This window comes from Myxocyprinus asiaticus, chromosome 11 (genome assembly GCF_019703515.2).
Source record: "Myxocyprinus asiaticus isolate MX2 ecotype Aquarium Trade chromosome 11, UBuf_Myxa_2, whole genome shotgun sequence".
In the NCBI taxonomy this organism is placed as follows: Eukaryota; Metazoa; Chordata; class Actinopteri; order Cypriniformes; family Catostomidae; genus Myxocyprinus; species Myxocyprinus asiaticus.
In genome coordinates this window covers 12,921,114-12,945,824 of record NC_059354.1, presented here as the reverse complement: position 1 = coordinate 12,945,824, position 24,711 = coordinate 12,921,114, and the positions used below count along the sequence as shown (strand labels likewise).

The 24,711-nt window shown below is 39.2% G+C and overlaps 1 protein-coding gene across 2 annotated transcripts in view; it reads right to left on the bottom strand.

The window, feature by feature from the left end:
• Positions 1 to 23,169, bottom strand: part of LOC127448202 (poliovirus receptor-like) — a 33,365-nt gene extending 10,196 nt beyond the window's left edge. For both annotated transcript variants that reach the window (XR_007898482.1, XM_051710560.1), the window contains exons 1-3: positions 22,799 to 23,169; positions 21,403 to 21,717; positions 5,905 to 6,010 (exon numbers count right to left, since the gene is read on the bottom strand). Coding sequence is in view for 1 of the 2 variants with exons in the window: in XM_051710560.1 (XP_051566520.1) it covers positions 5,905 to 6,010; positions 21,403 to 21,717; positions 22,799 to 22,865 (488 nt within the window). In the remaining variant the exon portion in view is untranslated. The remainder of the gene's footprint in view (positions 1 to 5,904; positions 6,011 to 21,402; positions 21,718 to 22,798) is intronic.
• Positions 23,170 to 24,711: the final 1,542 nt, after the last annotated feature.

The following is a 24,711-nucleotide window of genomic DNA, read 5'->3' as shown; positions in this document are numbered from 1 at the left end:
AGGGTGGTGAGAGTCCTTGGAGTCTGTATTTTATCATGTATCCACATATTTTATCTATAGGCCCTCAAGGCTCCTGTCCCATTACTCTTCTTTACATATGGAGATTTCTTTAATTAACTTATAACTTTGTACTTTCAATGTACTTTTTTATTAAGATTTTCACTTTTATTCCTTTGTTATACATTGTGTTAACATACCCATGTCATGTTTTGCACAACTGTCTCTTGACTCTTGTCAGTGTCTTGAAAACTGATCCTTGTCTTAAGCATTTCAGTGGCTGTGCAAATGATAAATATAACATGACTTGACCCAGGGACAAACAGCTGGGACAAACAATCAAAAGGGAGGAGAATCTGTTGTTGTTGACAAGGCTGTGTGTCCAATAAAATTTTGCAGTATTCTGGTGCTAATTTACCTGTCACTTGGTGAAAATTAGCCAAATATTTTATCTTGGGAGAAGCATGCAGAAGCAACACGGACAAGCTGCAGCATGACATGCCTTCATCCTTGGTGACCCAGAGTTCGAAACAATCACAATTCAAGGGACATTTAGAATCTAAACATGTTCAAACTATAGACATAACAGTTTTCAAAAGAAATCAATGGGATCTGAAGTTCTGAACACATGCTGCTGTCATTTTAATTATTTTGCATATTGCAGGGGTTTGAAGGATAATATTAATTGATTTCATGTTACATTTTAAGGACATTTTTGTTTACTTTTTACAATTTTGGTATTGTATTGGGTTGCCACTTGACGTCCAATTTAAAATCTGGGTTCTGAAGCAAAACTAGTTGTGAATCAATGCTGCAGTGTTCACAAACTTTCAAGCAGCACTTGTATTTATTGTGTATTTACATTTACGTTATTGTCACAATAACCATATCACATGCATGTTCTGTTTGTCAGTTTGTGAAGTGTATATCAGCCAAGCAATACATGTAAATGTAGATGTAAATGTGTTGACAACCTCAGTGCAATTCTCTTACTGTTTACTGGTTTAGAAACTGGAGGGTTGCTGCAGCTAAATATTTTAAATGGACTGCTTATGGATTATTATGGAAGAGATCAAATAAAAAAACATCTTATAAACAAAGATCCTATTGGATAATATAACTAGGAAGTGAAAGGTTCAACACCACTCAGGAAATATCTACACAATTTGCAACCACAAACCAGCGGATAACTTGTGACTGAGAGTGGATAACTTATATGACTGAGAGTGGATAGGATAACTTGTAACTGAGAGTGGATAACTTGTGACTGAGAGTGGATAACTTGTGACTGAGAGTGGATAGGATAACTTGTGACTGAGAGTGGATAACTTGTGACTGAGAGTGGATAGGATACAGTTGTGCTCAAAAGTTTGCATACCCTGGCAGAAATTGAGAAATTTTGGCATTGATTTTGAAAATATGACTGATCATGTCTTTTATTTAAGGATAGTGGTCATAAGAAGCCATTTATTATCACATAGTTGTTTGGCTCCTTTTTAAATCATAATGAAAACAGAAATCACCCAAATGGCCCCAATCAAAAGTTTAAATACCCTTAAATGTTTGGCCTTGTTACAGACACACAAGGTGACACACAGAGGTTTAAATGGCAATTAAAGGTTAATTTCCCACACCTGTGGCTTTTTAAATTGCAATTAGTGTCTGTGTATAAATAGTCAATGAGTTTGTTAGCTCTCACATGGATGCACTTAGCAGGCTAGATACTGAGCCATGGGGAGCAGAAAAGAACTGTCAAAAGACCTGCGTAACAAGGTAATGGAACTTTATAAAGATGGAAAAAGATATAAAAAGATATCCAAAGCCTTAAAAATGCCAGTCAGTACTGTTCAATCACTTATTAAGTAGTGGAAAATTCAGGGATCTCTTGATACCAAGCCAAGGTCAGGTAGACCAAGAAAGATTTCAGCCACAACTGCCAGAAGAATTGTTCGGGATACAAAAAAAATAAATAAAAATAAAATAAACCCACAGGTAACCTCAGGAGAAATACAGGCTGCTCTGGAAAAAGACGGTGTGGTTGTTTCAAGGAGCACAATACGACGATACTTGAACAAAAATGAGCTGCATGGTCGAGTTGCCAGAAAGAAACCTTTACTGCGCCAATGCCACAAAAAAGCCCAGTTACAATATGCCCGACAACACCTTGACACGCCTCACAGCTTGTGGCACACTGTAATTTGGAGTGACGAGACCAAAATAGAGCTTTATGGTCACAACCATAAGCGCTATGTTTGGAGAGGGGTCAACAAGGCCTATAGTGAAAAGAATACCATCCCCACTGTGAAGCTTGGTGGAGCTCACTGATGTTTTGGGGGTGTGTGAGCTCTAAAGGCATGGGGAATCTTGTGAAAATTGATGGCAAGATGAATGCAGCATGTTATCAGAAAATACTGGCAGACAATTTGCATTCTTCTGCACGAAAGCTGAATGCGCATGCGCATGGGACGCTCTTGGACTTTCCAGCACAACAATGACCCTAAGCACAAGGCCAAGTTGAACCTCCAGTGGTTACAGCAGAAAAAGGTGAAGGTTCTGGTGTGGCCATCACAGTCTCCTGACCTTAATATCATCGAGCCACTCTGGGGAGATCTCAAACGTGTGGTTCATGCAAGACTACCAAAGACTTTGCATAACCTGGAGGCATTTTGCCAAGACGAATGGGGAGCTATACCACCTGCAAGAATTTGGGGCCTCATAGACAACTATTACAAAAGGCTGTGTTGGGCCTCATGTATTCAGATAGAAGACAAAGGCAGGCCTAACACAGTCGTAAAAACCTAACACAGGCCCCCACATACCAGGTCATAAATTATACTGATAAAAATCGTGCCAAAATCAAACAAAGAGAGTCAAAAACAGACTACAAATCCCATGAAGCCTTGCTCACTAAAGGATCGAACTCTCAACTCCTATTGGATGAGGCACACAACAGAATGTCCCTCAAACCATGACATCATCAGGAGAAGAAATACCTCTGAAATGCTTCCGGGATTTGCTTCCAGCAACTTTGTTCAACGAGTATAGATGTAGCTCATCGCTGCTCTCAGGTGCAACCTCGTGGCACAAGGAAGTAACGTCCACCTTGAACTGTGGCCATACAATCTCCATCTCGCTGGACGAGTTGAGATTACTCTGTGTTCAACCGAACACTCTAACGGATCCGAAGGAGACCGCTGAGCAATCCGCATCTTCATCCGTTTGCCTGCAGAAGTGAAGAGATTAAAGATTTCTCTTCCATCTTCAATCAAGTCGACACTTCTGAGTTCGCCGCCAGCCCGCTGAGAATCAACAGCCGTGCCCGCCAACAGAGCGAGGAAACGGCCTCCCGTTATCACACGAGCCTCAAGGAACCAGGTCGGAGTTAAAGGACGGAGAGACACACATTCTACCTGTGTCCTCATGCAATTCAAGTAAGAGGTTTACATCTGGGCAGAGATAGAATATTATAGTGTGTTATTCTTGTGTTTCAAGGTTTTTGCTTGTACAGTTTACAGACCGCCATGTCCGCTCATTATTAATACTCAGAGTATTAATTATCATGAATTTGTTTTGCTGTATTGTGGTCCAACCAAATTGGACTGTTTTGCATTTTCGCCATCGCAGGTGATACCGGCAAACTGAGTTATCATTAAAGAGTCAAAGAACGCAGGACTTTTACGAGCCATCCACTGCGTCTTTGAGCGATAAACTAACAGCTGCTTTCTCTCCCATGATCGCAAAATCAGCTTTAGGGCCATCACTTTATTCTCTCTCTCTCGTACTAACCACACACACACACACACACACACACACACACACTCGCTCTCTCTCACACACACACCCTCATGTGTTATAGAATTATTTTTATTTCCATATCTACTCATATCACTGTTTAGTTTGTAGTTGTGAGTCGAAAGTTTATTGACTGCATTGTATTAATTATTAATTTATATTACTGCATAAATAAACTTTGTTTATATTACAAAGAAAAGTGTTTTGGTTTGTTTTGCATATGCCTGTGTCATGCTGACTGGATGTCAGTGCTCGGATTCAATCCTTCATTCATTGTTTTTTTTCCCGAAAATCGATATTCTTCGGATGTCGATTTTCCTAAGAAAACAATCTAATATTGAGACTGTTATACTATCTGGTTATTAGTCCCTAATTCCAGGGTGGTGCCCCATCAATGTTAATGCTTATTAATATTCTATTGATTTTTGATAATTGATAATTATCTTTGATGATTGTTGAATTTGAATGATCAATAAGCTAGTGTTAATTTTAATTAATGTTTCATCGATGTTAACAATTAACAATTAACGATTATCTTTGATAATTGTTGATTTAAAGGATTAAAAAAAGCTAACATTGATTCTCATACATTTTCTATTGATTTTAATAATTAATAATTATCTTTGATAATTATTAATTATTGCTAATAACCACACCTGCTCCTAAACGTAGCGCACTACATTTACTGGAGCCCCATATGAGGTTTTAATGAGTTAGATTCAATTAATTAATTTAAATATTAATTAATAACTAAAGAAATAATTATTAAATATTTCTGATAGTAACACTGATCTAAACAACCAGTAAAGCCCTACAACTGCACGCTGTCATTGATGCTAAAGGGGGCAATACACAGTATTAAGAACTAAGGGTATGCAGACTTCTGAACAGGGGTCATTTCATTTTTATTTTGTTGCCATGTTTTGTTTTATGATTGTGGCATTCTGTTATAACCTACAGTTGAATATGAATCCCATAAGAAATAAAAGAAATGTGTTTTGCCTGCTCACTCATGTTTTCTTTAAAAATGGTACATATATTACCAATTCTCCAAGGGTATGCAAACTTTTGAGCACAACTGTAACTTGTGACTGAGAGTGGATAGGATAACTTGTGACTAAGAGTGGATAACTTGTGACAGTAACTGCTTTGTGTTAACCATTACCGACAGTCCACAGTCCATAATTATACAGTAACAATGGGGGTTTTGCAATCTTGTCTTTTGAGAGTAAACTATTGAGATTAAAGTTTCTAATAAATTTAAGTATCGGTCTTAGTTTAACAATCACATTTTGGTAAATACTTTGGAAAACATTGCCATTCCATTAGAGGTGTTGATATTACATGTACTGAGAAAAATCTGTTTTACTTACTAAAAGACAAGCAGTGCTGGGTAGTAACAGATTACATGTAATCTGGAATATTTACTCATATTACAAAAATCAAGTGTAATTGGATTACATTACATTTTATAATGTGCATAATCAGATTATAGTTGCATTTTTTGGGATTACATGATTACATTCTTGATTACATCACCAATCAGCAATAATTTACTAATTATGCTCCTTAATTGTAAAACAGCAGTCTGAGCAGTCTGTATAGTATATACTGTATTTTAAAACATCTAGCCATGTGTACAAATTGAACATCTCTTCATCAGGTCTAGATGAATTCTCTCATTATCGATTTCAAAGCTGGATAAAGTCTAAGTCTATTCTCTATATTAATTTCTTAAATAATAAAAAAATATATCTTAAATTTACAAATATAAACATGTTCTTATTGTCTTGAGTAACACAAATTGATGACCCTTTAAGCACCTTTTTTTAACTTAGCAACTGACAACTAGCATGTTTCCATTTGAATATATGTTAACTAATGTTTAATGAATGATTAATGTTAATTGGTACTTAATACATTTAAAATTAATGATTATAATTTAATCAAAATATGAAATAGTTAATCCAAAAGTAATCAGATTAGATTACCTAAAAATGTAATCTAAAATATTATGTAATGGATTACAATTTAAGTTGTTTAATTTGTAATCAGTACCAAATTACATGTCAGAAGTTATCTACCCAGCACTTAGGACAAGATCACATGTCCTACCTGTGCCAGCTGAAGTTGGCTGCAGGATTGGCATCTGCCTCACACTTATACCCATGAACACTGGAGAAGTTCTCAAGTGGTGACACAGAGACCAACTGAGGTGGATCTATAAAACACACAAACACAGACATGCCGATCAATTAATTGCATTAAAAAGTGGCTTTTGAAGTCAGTATACACTATATTTTGTTTTATTTCCATACTGTTGAGAAACCCTACAATTGACAGCAATCCATATTGCAAATTGAGCTTGTCAGTTTTCACAGGACGTGTTTTTGCATTCTGTCTGGGCTGTTTTTAATTTGTCCTTCTAAGTACATGTGTGTTAGATGGACAGGTTTAAAGCTGTGCACACTTTCTTTTTAACACTCATTTGTTCACACTCATTATACATTATTATATATTAATGCAATCCTGTGCAAAAACAATTCACATATATTTATACTTATGTAATATACCCTACCTCTTCTATCAGTAGAAACTGTATGTCTGAATCAAGGACTAAAAACGGTTCAAGGAACGAAAATGAAAACCGAAACAAACAAAACGGAACAAAGTGATTTTCTATTGTGTGAAAACGTTATTTTAAAATGCTGGTAGCTGGTAATAACTGGTTAATTCCGTTCTGATAATTGTTTTCCATAAAACCAAAGGGAAAAGTGTCAGTAAATTTCTGGAACTACACCACTTCATGTTGCCCGAAAAAATGAAACGTGCCTTGATCCTAAAGGAAACTGCTGCATCACAATTTTCTTTGCCAAGTTGCCTGTTGTGGATGTTGCATTCTGTAAATGAAGACCTTTTTAAAAACTACGTGTAATTACTACATACTCTATACATACACAGCTAATCCAGATACAATGAAAACATTATTAGAGGTAAAAAGTGTATTGCTTAGTTGTTTTCAAGTCTTCACTGAATTATTGTTAGATATGATGCATTCATATAGATTTGATGCTGTTGGAAAAACAGATCTGTAGTTAAAAATTACACTTAACTGTTAATTAACTGTGTGCTTATGATTTCTACACTTATTTTTGTGAGGCAAGTAGCTTAATTTGGGCTTGCTTTTCCAGACCAGTTCGCTTGTTTCTCTTACGAGATCTGGCAACACTACAACTGGTAAATCACCAACTTTTACCACACAGTACTGTCATTTTAAAAAAGAACGTTATGAATCATTCTTTTATTTTGTTCTAACCTGTAACTTTTTGTAAAGGAGGCTGCAAAACCTCTAAACCAGAAAGTTTTTTGCTCAGAACAAACGAAAATGAAAAATATTTCATTTTTAGTCCCTGGTCTGAACATTTATATCAAGTTATTTCTATACATATTTTATAACATTTTCTATTTTATTTTCTGTGCACTGGAAGCTTCTTTTACCAAGACAAATTCTTTGTGTGTGTGTGTAAGCATACTTGGCAATAAAGCTCATTCTGATAATGACATTTTTTGTAATAATTTTTGTCTTTTGGATAAATGGCCTTAACATCTTTTCAAGGCTTAGTCCATTAATTTGTCAATTTTGGCTTATATAATATAAGCCCATTCTTCTCAGCAGATTTGCTCCAGGTTGTTCAGGTTGGTTGGGTGACGCTTGTGGACTGCAATTTTCAAATAGTGCCACAGATTCTCAGTAGGATTGTGATCAGGACTTTGACTGGGCCACTGTAGGACATTTATCTTTTTGTTCTTGAGCCACTCCAATGTTGCTTTGGCCTTGTGCTTGGGATCATTGTCATGCTGAAAGGTGAATTTCCTCCCAAGCTTCAGTTTTTTATCAGACTGAAGCAGGTTCTCTTGCAGTATTTCCCTATATTTTGCTCCATCCATTTTCCCTTCAATTCTAACAAGATTCCCAGTCCCTGCTGATGAGAAGCATCCCCACAGCATGATGCTACCACCACCATACTTCAATGTAGGGAGGGTCTGTCTTGAGGCATAGGAAGTGTTAGGTTTGCGCCACACATTGTGCTTTGAGTTTTGGCCAAAAAGCTCTAACTTGGTCTCATCTGACCACAAAATCTTCTCCCACATCGCAGCTGGGTCACTCACATGCTTTCTGGCAAACTCAAGATGTGCTTTCAGATGGTACTTTTTGAGTAATGGCTTCTTTCTTGCCACCCTTCCATACAGGCCAGCATTATGCAGTGCTCTTGATATAGTTGACTGGTGCACCATTACTTCACTCCCAGCCACTGAAATTTGTAGCTCCTTCAAAGCGATTGTTGGCCTCTCTGTGGCTTCTCTCACAAGTCTCCTTTTTGTTAGAGTGCTGAGTTTTGAGGGATGGCATTTTCTTGGCAGTGCCTGGGTGGTGTGGTGCAGCTTCCACTTCCTGATTATTGATCCAACTGTGCTCACAGGGGTATCAAAACATTTGGATATTATTTTGTACCATTTCCCTAATCTATGCATTTTTATTACTTTAACTTCTGTGGAATGCTCTTTGGTCTTCATTTTCCTTCAGATTCACAGCCTGACCAATGATCCTTCAACAATGGGTTTTTTATCCATAAAATGTGATTGCAACTTTAATGATTCACAGGTGGATGCCAATGGTAAAATAACTGTGTCCTCGTTAGGGCAATTTCTTTCATCAGTGTAACATGGCAGCTTCCACAGCACAGGGGTTGAATACTTATGCAAGTAAGATATTTCAGTTTTTTAATTTTTAATTTTTAATTTTATATTTCCCAACATAAAACCAATGTCACCTAACAATAAATGATTTTGAGTTCCAGTGTTTTAAAATAAAATATCAAACAGAATGAAATTTATTTGCACCATTTGTAATTCAGTAATATGAGATAATTGGTCAGGGGTCTGAATACTTTTGCAAGGCACTGTATATATATATATATATATATATATATATATATATATATATATATATATATATATATATGAGAGAGAGAGAGAGATAGAATGATAATATGATGTTATGTGGGGACCTAATGTTATGTGAGGACAGGTTCAGAATTGGACATTATAGATACCCATGGGAATAACCACATACTGAAAGCCAACACAAATCTAACCCCCACAACTACAACATGGAACAATCTGGACAGTACAGTCAACAAAAACTGGTAAGGAGTTAGTGTGTCTCTGTCGAGGCCTGGGTCTGTATATGCTTAATGGTAGGATCCGAGGGAACTCTTTAGGTCAATTCACATACTGCTCAGCTTTTGGGGCTAGTGTAGTCGACTATGCCATTACAGACATGGACCCCTCCTACATACGTGCATTCACTGTCAGACCAGTCTTCCTTATCAAACCACTGTCAAATTAATGTGTTCCTAAAGAAAATCCAACACCACAGAACAGTCCAAGGGCCCAGCAACCTGTTCAAACTAAATCCAACATACAAATGGTCCCCAGAATATGGCTCCAAAGAAATGTCCAGCCTAATCAATAGATTTCAAATAACACAGTTTATGGCTAACAAGATTGATGTAAATTCTGCAGTACAACAATTAAATGATATTTATCAAAGGTGCTGAAAGCAAACCTACTCCATACAAACAAGAAAACTAAACTAAAAACTGGGGATGAAATTTGGTTTGATAATGTAAAATTATCAAACACTCTCTGAGTGTCCCCACGGGATGCTGGGAACGCGGAGGGGCGTTCTGTCCGCTGGGGGTCGGAGGTCTGACTCCGGTCCGCCTGGGGAGGAGCGGCTGCAGTCCGCCTGAGAGGGTGGAGTAGTGTCGAGGTGCCGAAACCCGGGAAGAAGGAGGGATTCCCGTCGCAGAGTCCTCGACACTACTCCACCCTCTCAGGTGGACTGCAGCCGCTCCTCCCCGGGCGGACCGGAGTCAGACCTCCAACCCCCAGCGGACAGAACGCCCCTCCGCATTCCCGGCGTCCCGTGTGGACACTCCTCCGCCCCTGGCAGCCCTGCAATTCTCTCTCTCTCGAACTGTCGTCCCCGGCCGCCTTTAACCCTCGCGCGCCCCATCAGGCTGATTGGGGACTGGGTGTGTCACATTCCAGCCCGGCCCCGCCCTCCTCGGCTCTACACTCCTCCCGGCGTTCCCCCACTCTTCCTCTCTGGGGGGGCGTGTCTTATGCCCCAACTGCCGGCGGGTCATCCCCGCCTTCCTCAACCTGGGAGGAGACAGGAGGGGAAAAACAACAAAACAAAATGGCGAGGGAAAGGCCAACACGGAGCGACAGAGAGAGAGAGGAGAGAGAGAAAAAAAGAAACTCACCGGTTTTCTGATGCGCCGTTGCATGGTCCTCGATCACTACTCCACCCTCTCAGGCGGACCGCAGCCGCTCCTCCCCGGGCGGACCGGAGTCAGACCTCTGACCCCCAGCGGACAGAATGCCCCTCCGCATTCCCGGCATCACGTGGGGACACTCCTCCGCCCCTGGCAGCGGCCCTACCACTCCAGGCGGTCGGGGAGTCACTTCCCTCCTCCCCCCGCGGACGGCGGTATTCTCTTGACCCCTCCGCGTTCCCTGGGGGACGGCAGGGCACTCCTCCGCCCCCAGCAGCGGCTCCCTTGCTCCAGGCGGTCGGGGAGTCCTGTCCCCACTCGCCTCACGGACGGAGGCCATACCCCACGTCCGGGTGGTCGGGCTACTCCGTCCCCCGTCGGATGGCAGCGGCGCTCCCCTGGGTGGACGGCAGTGTCGAGGACTCTGTGCCGGCGCATCAGAGAACCGGCTTAATAATATAAATAATAATTTAATAAACAATTTAAACAAAACACACAACCAAAAACACACAGTACAGCTGCCTGCAATTCTCTCTCTGTCGAACTGTCGTCCCCGGCCACCTTTATCCCTCGTGCGCCCCATCAGGCTGATCTCATTCCAGCCCGGCCCCGCCCTCCTCGGCTCTACAAAAAACATTTAGACTATCAGATTAGCAGAGAAGAACAGAACATTAGAACAGAAATACTGAAGCACAGCCTTGCAGTAATGCAGGAGACCTTGTTAAAACTGTTCAATCTGGTTCTGCAAACTGGCTATTTTCCTGTTACCTGGAGTATGGTCTTAATACACCCATTATATAAGAGTGGAGATAAATTCGACCCAATAACTACTGAGGCATTTGTGTGAACAGTAATCTGAGGAAGACTTTCTGTTGTATCTTGAACACTCGGATGCAGGCCTTCCTTACCAAGCACAATGTCTTGGGTAAGAGCCAGACTGAATTCCTACCAAGCTACACACGATAGTCAACCAGATGTTCATCAAAAAAGCAAAGGCAAAATGTATGCATGTTTTTTTTATTTAAAAAAAGCATTTGATTCCATTTGGCATGATGGTCTATATTATAAAATTCTACAATCCGGCACTGGGGGTAAAATGTACGACACTATCAAATCTATGTATTCGGACAACAGGTGCGGAGTTAAAATTGGCAATAAAATAACATAATTCTTCACTCAATCAAATCAAATCAAATCAAATCACTTTATTGTCACACAGCCATATACACAAGTGCAATGGTGTGTGAAATTCTTGGGTGCAGTTCCGATCACTCAAGGGCATGGAGTGAGACAGGGCTGCAGTTTGAGTCCAGCTCTGTTCAACTTTTACATTAATGAGTTAGCAGTGCTACTGGAACAATCTGCAACACCCGGTCTTACTCTAAATAATTCTGAAGTTGGGGGCCTGGGTAGCTCAGCAAGTAAAGACGCTGACTACCACCCCTGAAGTTCGCGAGTTCGAATCCCAGGGTGTGCCGAGTGATTCCAGCCAGGTCTCCTAAGCAACCAAATCAGCCCAGTTGCTAGGGAGGGTAGAGTCACATGGGTAACCTCCTCATGGTCACTATAATGTGGTTTGCTCGGTGGGGCACGCGGTGAGTTGTGCGTGGATGCCGCGGTGGATGGCAGGAAGCCTCAACATGTGCTATGTCTCCGTGGTAATGTGCTCAACAAGCCACGTGATAAGATGCGCGGGTTGACAGTCTCAGATGCGGAGGCAATTGATATTCGTCCTCCACCACCCAGATTGAGGTGAGTTACTATGCCACCATGAGGACTTAGAGTGCATTGGGAACTGGGCATTTCAAATTGGGGAGAAAATTATTTTTATTCTGAAGTTAAATTTCTTCTCTATGCAGATGATCTGGTGCTGCTGTCAGCTACTGCACAAGGGCTACAGCAGCACCTGGACCTGCTGGAGAACTACTGTTAGAACTGGGCCCTGACAGTCAATTTGAAAAAAAAATTATGATCTTTCAGAAAAAAAAGAGATTACAGGAAACCAGATACACATTCACTCTGGGAAACCCTACACTATGACTACCTCGATCTAAAAATAGTTTGGTCTGGCAGTGAATGCACTAAAAGAGAAAGCTAGAAGAGCATTCTATGCTATTAAGGGCAAATTTACCCAAATGGACATTCCTGTAATAATTTGGTGTAAAATCTTTGATAGTATTATTATGCCTATTGCTCTGTACCAAGGTTTTGGGGTCCACACTGTATGGCAGATTACTCTAGATGGGACAAACACCCCATAGAATCCCTGCATGCAGAATTCTGTAGAAACATTCTAAGAGTTCAGAGAATACCTACTAATGTGTGCCGGGCCGAACTAGGCAGATACCCCCTAATTATACATATTGAAAAACGATCCCTCAAATTCTGGACACGTCTAAATTTCAAGTTTCCCTAACACACTGTAACATGAAGCCTAAAACCAGTCCCCTTTGTCAGCTGGCTCTGAAACTCACAAACCCACTAACAACTAACAAACACCAGTTTCAGACCAGCACTGCTGAACAAAACCAAATCAGAATAAACCAAATCATAAAAGAAAGCAAAAATTCATATTTGGACCATTGGGAAAAAGAAAGTAAACTCAGCGTCCTCTCACTTTCAACTGCTTTTATTTTCAGCAAATTTAACATGTGTAAATATTTGTATGAACATAAAAAGATTCAACAACGAAGACATAAATGGAACAAGTTTCACAGACATGTGACTAACAGAAATGGAATAATGTGTCCCTGAACAAAGGGGGGGTCAAAATCAAAAGTAACAGGTGTGGCCACCAGCTGCATTAAGTACTGCAGTGCATCTCTTCCTCATGGACTGCACCAGATTTGCCAGTTCTTGCTGTGAGATGTTACCCCACTCTTCCACCAAGGCACTTGCAAGTTCCTGGACATTTCTAGGGGGAATGGCCCTAGCCCTCACCCTCCGATCCAACAGGTCCCTGACGTGCTCAATGGGATAGAGATCCGGACTCTTTGCTGGCCATGGCAGAACACTGACATTCCTGTCTTGTAGGAAATCACACACAGAATGAGCAGTATGGCTGGTGGAATTGTCATGCTGGAGGGTCATGTCAGGATGAGCCTGCAGGAAGGGTACCACATGAGGGAGGAGTATGTCTTCCCTGTAATGCACAGCATTGAGATTGCCTGCAGTGACAACAAGCTCAGTCCGATGATGCTGTGACACACCGCCCCAGACCATGACAGACCCTCCACCTCCAATTCGATCCCACTCCAGAGTACAGGCCTCGGTGTAACGCTCATTCCTTCGACGATAAATGCGAGTCCGACCATCACCCCTAGTGAGACAAACCCGTGACTTGTCAGTGAAGAGCACTTTTTGCCAGTCCTGTCTGGTTTAGTGAAGGTGGGTTGTGCCCATAGGTGACGTTGTTGCCAGTGATGTCTGGTAAGGACCTGCCTTACAAGCCTTCAGTCCAGCCTCTCTCAGCCTATTGCGGACAGTCTGAGCACTGATGGAGGGATTGTGCGTTCCTGGTGTAACTCGGGCAGTTGTTGTTGCCATCCTGTACCTGTCCCGCAGGTGTGATATTTGGATGTACTGATCCTGTGCAGGTGTTGTTACATGTGGTCTGCCACTGCAAGGATGATCAGCTGTTCTTCCTGTCTCCCTGTAGTGCTGTCTTAGGCATCTCACAGTAAGGACATTGCAATTTACTGCCCTGGCCACATCTGCAGTCCTCATGCCTCCATGCAGCATGCCTAAGGCATGTTCATGCAGATGAGCAGGGACCATGGGCATCTTTTTTTTGGTGTTTTTCAGAGTCAGTAGAAAGGTCTCTTTAGTGTCCTAAGTTTTTATAACTGTGACCTTAATTGCCTACCGTCTGTAACCTGTTATTGTCTTAATGACCATTCCACAGGTGCATGTTCATTAATTGTTTATGCTTCATTGGACAAGCATGGAAAACATTTTTTAAACCCTTTACAATAAAGATCTGTAAAGTTATTTGGATTTTTACAAACTTATCTTTAAAATACAATGTCCTGAAAAAGGGACCTTTCTTTTTTTGCTGAGTTTATAATCTAGCAGAATATCTCCACACTGTAAGAGATCAAAAACAGAGACGGATCCTCACCAAATACAGACTGAGCAATCACAGTCTGGGCATAGAAAAAGGCAGACACAGACAAACATGGCTTCCAAAGGAAGAACGAGTCTGTGCTCACTGTGACATTGGTGAGGTTGAGACAGAGAAACACTTTCTTCTTCACTGTGAGAAATTTACAGAGGTGAGAGAGAAATAATTTGACAAACTCTCAAACCTCATGTCACAGTTTTCCAGTTCAGCAGAAACAGTCCAGATGCAGGTGTTACTGGGGGAGGATAATCATGCATCAGTTGCAGCAACATTTTTGAAGTGCACACCCTGAGAAACCAATTACTGCTTTAATGTACTTTGGTCACAGTATTTTTTTTTAAATGTTAATAATATCTTGTTAAATTCTCATTTTATTTTACATTGTTTATTGTTATTATAGTTTTTATTTTATTAATTACCTGGCACCTTATTTTAGTTCTATTTTTATTTGTCTTATCATTAGCTGTTTTGTGTATTAATGCTTTGGCAATATTTTATGTAAACACAATCATGCTAATAAAGTACAGAGACTGAGAGAGACAGAGACACAGACAGACAGAGACACAGAGAGATTAGCTGACAATGTGAAATTTTTTTAATGACAAACGTGTCATTAAAACTAAACTCAGCAAAAAAAGAAACAACACTTTTTCAGGACACTGTATTTTAAAGAATTTTGTAAAAATCCAAATAACTTTACAGATCTTTATTATAAAGGGTTTAAACAATGTTTTCCATACTTGTTCAATGAACCATAAACAATTAATGAACATGCACCTGTGGAACGATTATTAAGACACTAACAGCTTACAGACGGTAGGCAAATGAGGTCACACATAAAAACTTAGGACACTAAAGAGACCTTTCAATTGACTCTGAAAAACACCAAAATGAACGTGCCTTAGGCATGCTGCATGGAGGCATGAGGACTGCAGATGTGGCCAGGGCAATAAATTGCAATGTCCGTACTGTGAGGCGCCTAAGACAGTGCTACAGGGAGACAGGAAGGACAGCTGATCGTCCTCGCAGTGGCAGACCACATGTAACAACACCTGGACAGGATCGGTATATCCAAATATCATACCTGCGGGACAGGTACAGGATGGCGGCAACAACAACATGCCCGAGTTACACCATGAACGCACAATCCCTCCATCAGTGCTCAGACTGTCCGCAATAGGCTGGACTGAGGGCTTGTAGGCCTGTTGTAAGGCAGGTCCTTACCAGACATCACCGGCAACAACGTCGCCTATGGGCACAAACCCACCTTCGCTGGACTAGACAAGACTGGCAAAAAGTGCTCTTCACTGACGAGTCACGGTTTTTTCTCACCAGGGGTGATGGTCGGACTCGTGTTTATCGTCGAAGGAATGAGCATTACAGCGAGGCCTGTACTCTGGAGTGGGATCAATTTTGAAGTGGAGAGTCCATCATGGTCTGGGGCGGTGTGTCACAGCATCATCAGACTGAGCTTTTTGTCATTGCAGGCAATCTCAATGCTGTGCATTACAGGGAAGGCATCTTCCACCCTCATGTGGTACCCTTTCTGTAGGCTCATCCTGACATGACCCTCCAGCATGACAATTCCACCAGCCATACTGCTCGTTCTGTGCGTAATTTCCTGCAAGACAGGAATGTCGGTGTTCTGCCATGGCCAGCAAAGAGCCCGGATCTCAATCCCATTGAGCACGTCTGGGACCTGATGGATTGGAGGGTGAGGGCTAGGGCCATTCCCCCCAGAAATATCCAGGAACTTGCAAGTGCCTTGGTGGAAGGGTGGGGTAACATCTCACAGCAAGAACTGGCAAATCTGGTGCAGTCCATGAGGAGATGCACTTCAGTACTTAATGCAGCTGGTGGCTACACCAGATACTGACTGTTACTTTTGATTTTGACCCCCCCTTTGTTTAAGATACATTATTCCATTTCTGTTAGTCACATGTCTATGAAACTTGTTCAGTTTATGTCTTCGTTGTTGAATCTTTTTATGTTCATACAAATATTTACATATGTTAAGTTTGCTGAAAATAAAAGCAATTGAAAGTGAGGACGTTTCTTTTTTTGCTGAGTTTAAATATTCAGACTGTCAGATCCGAGGCTCAACCAGTGAGCCAAAGGAGAGGAAAGGAACCCTACTTCCAAAGGCTGCTCAGAAACAAGATTTTTAACTTATTTAATAATAATAATAAAAAGTTAAACAAAAATATAATCCAATCGGGAAACAGTGCAAACAAATGCAAAGAGAAATCCACAAAGCAAAAATATAAATCCACAGCAAAAATATAATAATAAATAATCCACAAATAAAATAAAAGTGGTGTAAGAAAGAGAGAAAGGAAGAGAGGGAAGAAGAAAGAAAGAAGGAGAGGAGGAGGAGGAGGAGGAGGAGGAGGAGAGAGAGAGAGAGAGAGAGAGAGAGAGAGAAGGAGGAAAAAAATAGGAACAGTTGCACAGGTAGCTTGACTTGGGGGAAAAACTAAACACCAAGCACTAAAGCAAGAGAACAAACCGACTTAAATACACACAAGTGAATGAGACACAGGTGACAGCAACAATGATAATGACACACAGGGGGAAAAAACAACATAAGAGAGACCACTGAGGCCCTCAAGTGGCTAAAACAAAGAATATCATGTCCAAAACCCTGACATGTACATTTCAATTTTTTTTTATTAATATTCATAAAATATACAACACACTGCAAAAAAAAAAAAAAAAAAAAAAAGTTTTAAATAACCAGCAAGTTGCTGTATTCCATACCACAGTAAAATTACTGTAAAACTAACTACAGTAGTTTAAAGCATACTGTATAATGATTTACAGTATATTAGCTGTACAGTAAAATTAATTACGGTAATCGTTTGGGACAAATTCTAAACTGAATTTTTGTAATATAAAGGGGCCCTGAGAAATATGTAGTCAGGGGGCCCAGAATACCTTGCTACAGCCCTGAAAAAGGTAAACTTTGACTACACAAAAGTCCATTAAAAAACTTTTAATTTTAAGTTCACCAGATGTCCAAATGACTGAAAGAACATTCTCCAATCCTTTGCCTGTCCAGACCTAGAGAGCAAAATACAAAAATAAATTCATATCATGTAACTTCAGTCTTGTTTTTAACATGGCATTTAATCTACAAAAAGAAAATACACTCTAAACAACCATGGTTGTGCATCATACAGAAAAGACTGAGTTAGAAGTTACTTATGTACATATTAAATAAAAGCAAAATATTTACACGTTATATTTGTACATAATATTACTTTATTTTAGATGGAAGGGTCAAAGAAAGTTGCGCACGTTTGACCGGTGTAAATACAACAACATTTGCTCACAGACAAGGTAGTTTGGTTGCTTACTTTAATACTAAACAGAATGGCCATTATAACTAATGCTTGTATCTGTTTGAGAACGTCAGCTTTATCGTTACAAAGCTACTTGTCGAAAATTAAGAGCAGATCTTCATTGTCAAATGATGAATGTTTGAAAAAAATACTACAAACTGCTAAAAGATGTTTTGTGCGATTTTTGGCACTCACCTGGTTTAGCTGAAAAGAGATAATTTTGCTTCTGCTTCTCTCAAAACTGAAGTGATGAGGAGTCGAATGCAGGCTCAACGTTCGGTTGCCAGGTGCATTCCCATTCAGAACATCTTTTTATGTGATTGTATGAGTAAATCCAATGTAGAGAAGGCATCTCCAAGGTTTTGTCTTTTTGATAATAGATCATTGAATAATACCACAAATTTACCCATCTAAAATACCCTTCTAAATTGTGTATGCACAGATTTGAGATTGGGCAAGTTTTCGTGCAATATAACAGTAAATTACTGTAATTATTTTCCTGCTAATTTTTTCCTAAAGAATACAGCTCAGTTTGACAGTAACATACTGTAAACGGTTTCTACAGTAAGGCACGTTGGAAAATACAGCAATAATACTGTCAAAACAACAAATATGATTTACAGTGCATATTCAAACGATTCTTGTGAAAACCTAAGCTCCTGTGATAATAGCATATAAAAAGTAGGTCTACTAAAGTATTAACTGTTACTAGCTTTTTAGAAGTTACGATGTTGTGAATCGCTTTAGGGACTGTTATTTATTTTCCAGGTTTAGGGATTCTAAGATTTTGCTTTCATGTAGAGCGTTTTTATGGAAACTGCATATTTATAATACATTCTGACTAGCATGGAACTTCACCCATGTATTCGCTTCATTGTCTGTGCAGATGTAAGTTAAAATATTATGTTTTAGTTGTAGATATAGCTGACTGATCACATACAATTTAATGGATGCCTGTGAGAGAGTTAATTAACCCGGTAGTAAAGTGGTTCAGTTTACCAGTTTTAAGCTCGTTCAACAGCAGGGAAATCCCAAACGCTACTGTGACTAAATTATTTGAATAATTTCTAAATTTTTCTTCTTCTAAAAACATTGCAAGTTCATTGTTAATGCCTTGCTGTATTATTATTATTATTTTGTAAACAGTACATTTTAATTAAAATAATATAATTATCAACTATCAACTTTTATTTTTAGAGCACTTCCAAAACACAAGAATGGACCAAAGTGCTGTACAGAGATTCCCATTTCAACATCAAACACAATACATACCATGACAACTAAAATACTTATACAAAGACATACAAATAAAAACCTGGGAAATAAAAGCAAGTGCAAAGATAAAAATTTGCCTCACACACCATAATAAATACTACTCACAAAGTTAAAACTTATTCAAAGGCAAAAGTAAATAAATAAGTCTTTAGGCCAGTTTTGAAAGCCTTAATACACAATGCTGATTTTATAGACGGGGCAAATCATTCCATAGTCTAGGGGCTGCCACTGAAAAAGCACAGTTGCCTTTGCACATCAAGCGGGACCGTGGAACTGTAAGACACAACTGGTCAGTAGAGTGCAATAATCTTTGGGATTGATGAGGGACGATCAAGTCTCTGATATACAGTGGCGCCAATCCATGTAGGGCTTAAAAACAAACACTAACACCTTATATTGGATCCTAAACTTCACCGGAAGCCAGTGAAGCACTGCCAAAACAAGTGTTATATGGTCCCTCATCCTGGTATTAGTTAAAATTCTTGCTGTGGCATTCTGCACAAGCTGGAGGTGAGAAACCGAGGATTGACTGATGCCTAAATATAAGGCATTACAATAGTCCAAACAGGTAGAAATAAAAGCATGTATAACTTTTTTCCAAATCTCTAACAGAGAGGATAGATTTTAGGTTAGAAAAACATCTTAACTGAAAAAAAATTGTTTTTCACAACAGCACTTATCTGATGATCATATCTAAACTCAAAAATAATTCCTAGATTCTTCAAACAACATGTTACCAGACAGTAAACCAAAAATGTCTGTCGTATCCTTATCACATTGATTCTGACCAAAAACAATAAATTCTGTCTTATCTTCATTTAATTGGAGAAAGTTATTCACCAACCAAACTTTGACCACAGCCAAACAAGCATTCTGTTGTGCTGTGTCCAGCCGTCAAGCTGTCTTTTTAAGTGGCTGAGCTGCTTGTGAGTTTTGCTGACCCGGCTCGCAAAAACACAAAGGGTGCGTCTCACCTCGCTTCCTAGCTCCTTAATATGTTATAAATCAGTATATCGTGAACACGAATTCTGGCACTGGCAAGCGTGTTCCTCCACTGAACATTGGGACGCTCATAACTAAATTACCTGTGACACGATTATGAGGCCATGCGTTTAAATGTGGCTGGTATTAATCAGCAACATCTCTGTGTAAAATACACTGTCGTGCATTTTCATGGTAGATATTAAAACGTAGTGTTATACTGAATGATACATTACATAAATTAAGAAATAAAAATACAAAGGAGTGTATTTATTTATTTTATTTATTTGTTTGTTCTCCCCTTTTCTCCCCAATTTGGAATGCCCAATTCCCAATGTACTCTAAGTTCTTGTGGTGGCATAGTGACTCGCCTCAATCCGGGTGGCGGAGGATGAATCTCAGTTGCCTCCGTGTCTGAGACTGTCAATCCGTGCATCTTATGTGGCTAATTGAGCGCGTTACCGCGGAGATATAGCATGTGTGAAGGCTTCATGCTATTCTCCGCGGCATCCACGCACAACTCACCACGCGCCCGAGCGAGAACCATATTATAGCGACCATGAGGAGGTTATCCCATGTGACTCTACCCTCCCTAGCAACCGGGCCAATTTGGTGGCTTAGGAGACCTGGCTGGAGTCACTCACCACACGCTGGATTCGAACTCGTGACTCCAGGGGTGGTAGTCAGCATCTTTACTTTCATGCAAATTATGGATGAAAAAATATTACAAACTACATCTCTTTTAAAGAGAAAACTCTGACTTCATAATTTTTTTATTGTGCTTTTCCTCTAATGACTTGAAAGACTTCAGAAGACATGACATTTACAGTAAGGGATTTTTAGAGAGCAAACATTTCACTGGAACATCCACTGGAATGGTTTTGCGAATGGGACAGCCCTAGAAATGTTCCACTCACTGGTTAGTGTCCTGATTACTGAACTTAGGAGCTAATTGAAGTTGAAATGTAATTTAAATTTAATATAGCCTAAATAAAATCTTGAATTGCTCCGATAGTAGGGAAATATGTATTTTATTACGGAATTTATGTATGGGTCAGGGAGCATGGTTAATTGCATAATTTTTTTAATGCATTCTTTTTATATAATTAATCACACTAAGTTAACATTTTAAATCGACAACCATGTTGCAAAGTATGTAAAATACAGTCTGGCTAAGCTGTTGTACGAAAAACATTCCTTACCAAAGAGTCAACATTAACTAGCAAAATTAAGTTTACCAACTGAAAATTGAGCATAAATCCTAAATAATTGATACAAAAAAACAGCAACAGAATTTCGTTAAAAGTCTTGTCACATTATTACAATGAAATATTTTTCCTTTTGATTGCTCTATTTCTCTTTTCACTCTCAATTACTATCAACCAACCATCTAGGAAGTGGCACCAAAATGAGAGATAACCTGCTAAGTAAACATTTTCAGAATTAGATGTCTAACCACACTGGTCAATAACCACTTCAATAGCAAACATGTATCTAAGGGTTTGAAATGTCATCAATTTGGGTCTGTGCCTCTGCTACTTACAGTGAACAACAATCTTGTGATTAATTTCCAGATCCTCTTTCAATGTAGAATGTCTCACCACACACTGGACATTGTGCTGATTCATCTCTACAGTTGGGGCTCCAATCAAACTGCTAGTGACTGTGTATGTCCCATCCAGATGTTTAACAGTGTTGGTCAATACCTTCACAGAATCAATCAAAGTGCCCAAATGCCATGAGACCTGGGCGGTGGGCTGGGATCCGGAAGCTGTGCAGGTCGCCAAGGGAAACTCAGAGTATCCAACCACGAGAGTTGCATCAGTAGTCACACTCGCATTCGCAGGCCTAACTGTGGCTGGTGAACATGAATAACTATATCAGTTACTAACGACTTTTAATGCATTATTACATTAAATCAATTTAATTAAAATGATGGAGAATATGAAAAAAAAGAAGGAAAATAAAAAGATCTGTGTAGGCAGTTCTTGTTTATTGTAGTTTTAAAGAAACCATTAGCAAATGAAAGAGATCCATTAGCAAAAGAAAGAGAATCATTAGCAAATGATTAAAAATAGTTGTACAGCCACTGAAGACAGATAATATTGTGTTTACACGTGAAATCCCATACAGTATGTGTATATGTTTATTAAACCTTTGACTATGTTAATGTTTTCATACCATAAAGCTTCTTTAACCTGAATAAGAAGGGCTCCCATTGATTTGACGGCATACAAATAAAAATAAGCCTCAGCAAAAGTCCTGATGAAAAATTAGCCCAAATATATGTACTTTGTACCTTGACCCACACTAAACAATAGAGGTTGGTGCATGCAGGAAATCAAAGTCATTACATTACTACTGTACATATTATATAATCAAGCACCATTGACTGTTTTAAAACAATATTATAAGAATATCCCTGATATATTTTTTACAGAAGAAAACATGCAGAATAGGCCTATTGGAATTTTTTTTAAGAGAAAGTATTGTGGTATATGTTCTATGACAATTATGTATGTAATGACAATAATGTATGTAATAATGGCAATTCAAAGTGATACAGTTTGTTTTGAGATTAAATATTTGATCTAAATTTCCTTAATTCTCTTAATCTGTCAGAGAAAAACATAATTTCCACATTGACTATATACAGTATAAAAGGCTATACCCCTAGACAGAAATTTGCATTTGCATTCTGCATTAAAATGCAACAGTAATAAGGGGAATTCATAGTGGTGCAATTTGATTTCAGATTCAATTATATTTTATCTAGATTATCTAAACTAAACTCTATTAATCTGTTTGATTTAAACTAAATGTTGTCCACATTGGCTATACTGTAATACTCTATTCTTGTATTCTGGATTAAAATGTCTGCATCTCTAGCAACTACTTACAAATATTAGGCTACTGAAGTATAGGGAAAAATCGCTTACCTCGTTCTCCTTTGTAGATGAAAAAATACAAAACAAAAGTTATCGTCTTTAATTGAAGGGAAAACATGCTTTGATAGAGGGAAATGAAGTGAGTGCCTTCACGGATGTCCCAATGAAGAGAACATAGCTGGTAGTGAGTGAGTTCCTTTCACTTTCCTCTCCATACTCTTGTATGGGTTGGCACTTGACAGGCAGCAAATATTAATATGAAATTTCCTCACGAACCACCACTGCCTGTCTCTTTAATTAAAGATGGAAGTGCCTCGACTCAGAGAAACATATCACACCATTCTCAGTCTGTGGCAATAAATAAAGATTGTATTCTATTGAAGTATAACGCCATGCACGATTGAGGGGCCATTGGCCCACACAATTTCACAGTCTGGATGTGTGTGATATAAATGTGCAAAATGTGCTGTATGTGCAAAATCTGCAGCCACACACGAGCAGGATGAGCACATACAGCGTAGGTAAAGGAAATTGAAACCACAGGTGTGAGAATGTAGCCTACATGAGGGAAGAGTACAATGACAGAATGCCAGTATGTGTTTGTATTAAAGTTCTTTAACTCTCTGAAGGAGGCGGGAGCCGGGCAAACATCCAACATAAGACACTTTATTGTCAGTACTATTGAGTGTAACAAAACATTCAACACCACTGCTTTTTAGCAACAGGAACATACATTAATGGGGTGCTTCTCAGTTTCACACAGACACACACAGCTTCCTTGTGTTTCTCTCTTTCTGTGTCTCTCTCGACTGCAGCTCTGGTTGTTGCTTTATCCATCGCCCGTCAACACTTCAATCACCAGCAGCTGGGCAAGATAATTTGCTCCAGGGAAGGGTTGCACCAGCTCTGCGTAAGGTCTCATGTAAGTTGGGATGTAAAGTTCACACTAAGGGCTTAGTAACTACTAGTTAGTTTGTAACTAAGTCAGTGCTTAATTTATTTGCACCACCTGTTCTTAAGGCAAGACTTAACAAGTAAGTCATAAGCTCTCCGTAAAGTAATGCGTATAGTCGCATAATATGACGTTTACCTGAACTGAGCCAATAAACAGCCTTTACATTTTTATACAGAAGTGTTAAAAAGCCATGAACTTCAATTTGATCTTGTTATGGTTGATGTTCAAACCTTGTTTGCTCACGTAACTGTCAGCTGAATAAATTATATCCCCATTAAAATACCATACGTAATAAAACAAGATTTCATTAATGATATAGGCTATTTAATGTAAATAACAATATTCAATAACTGTATCTATAATGAATAAGGGACAGTAAATAAATACTAATACAATAGGCTGGAAAAATAGACATTTATTAGGTTGGCTTGGGAAAGTGTGCAGTATCCCGAATAGTGTGCTATATCTTTTCTAACTGATTGGAATTATGGTATTCCAGTATCGGACTTCCGAAAAGGCCTCATGTCACTTTGACTTCCATACAAGGTATGAAAACTTTTCCCTGTAATAACTCCTTTAGAGGATTCAAGCTACATCCTATAACTCCACCACTCATAATTTCTATCACTCCATCACTTTCTTTTTCTCTCTTTACATCACTCTTTTTATTCTTTCTTTCACTCTATCAATTTAACACCTTAGCAACTGCATACAACCTAGCAACCATTTAGTGCACCCTAGCAACCAAAACCCATTGACTTCCGTTAAAATGAGCTTAGATGGATATCTCCTGACCAGAATATCATAGAGACTTCATTATTGGCTCAAATGACTCAGGCCAGCAAGCAGCCTTATTAGTATCACCCTGGAAACTGCCTAGCAAACAAATAAGCTCACCCTAGCAACCAAGTAACAAAACATATATCTCTGCACCAGAACATCATAGAGACTTCGGGTTTCTTTTATTTGACTCAGAGTAGCAAGGAGCCTTTTGAATATCACCTTGGTA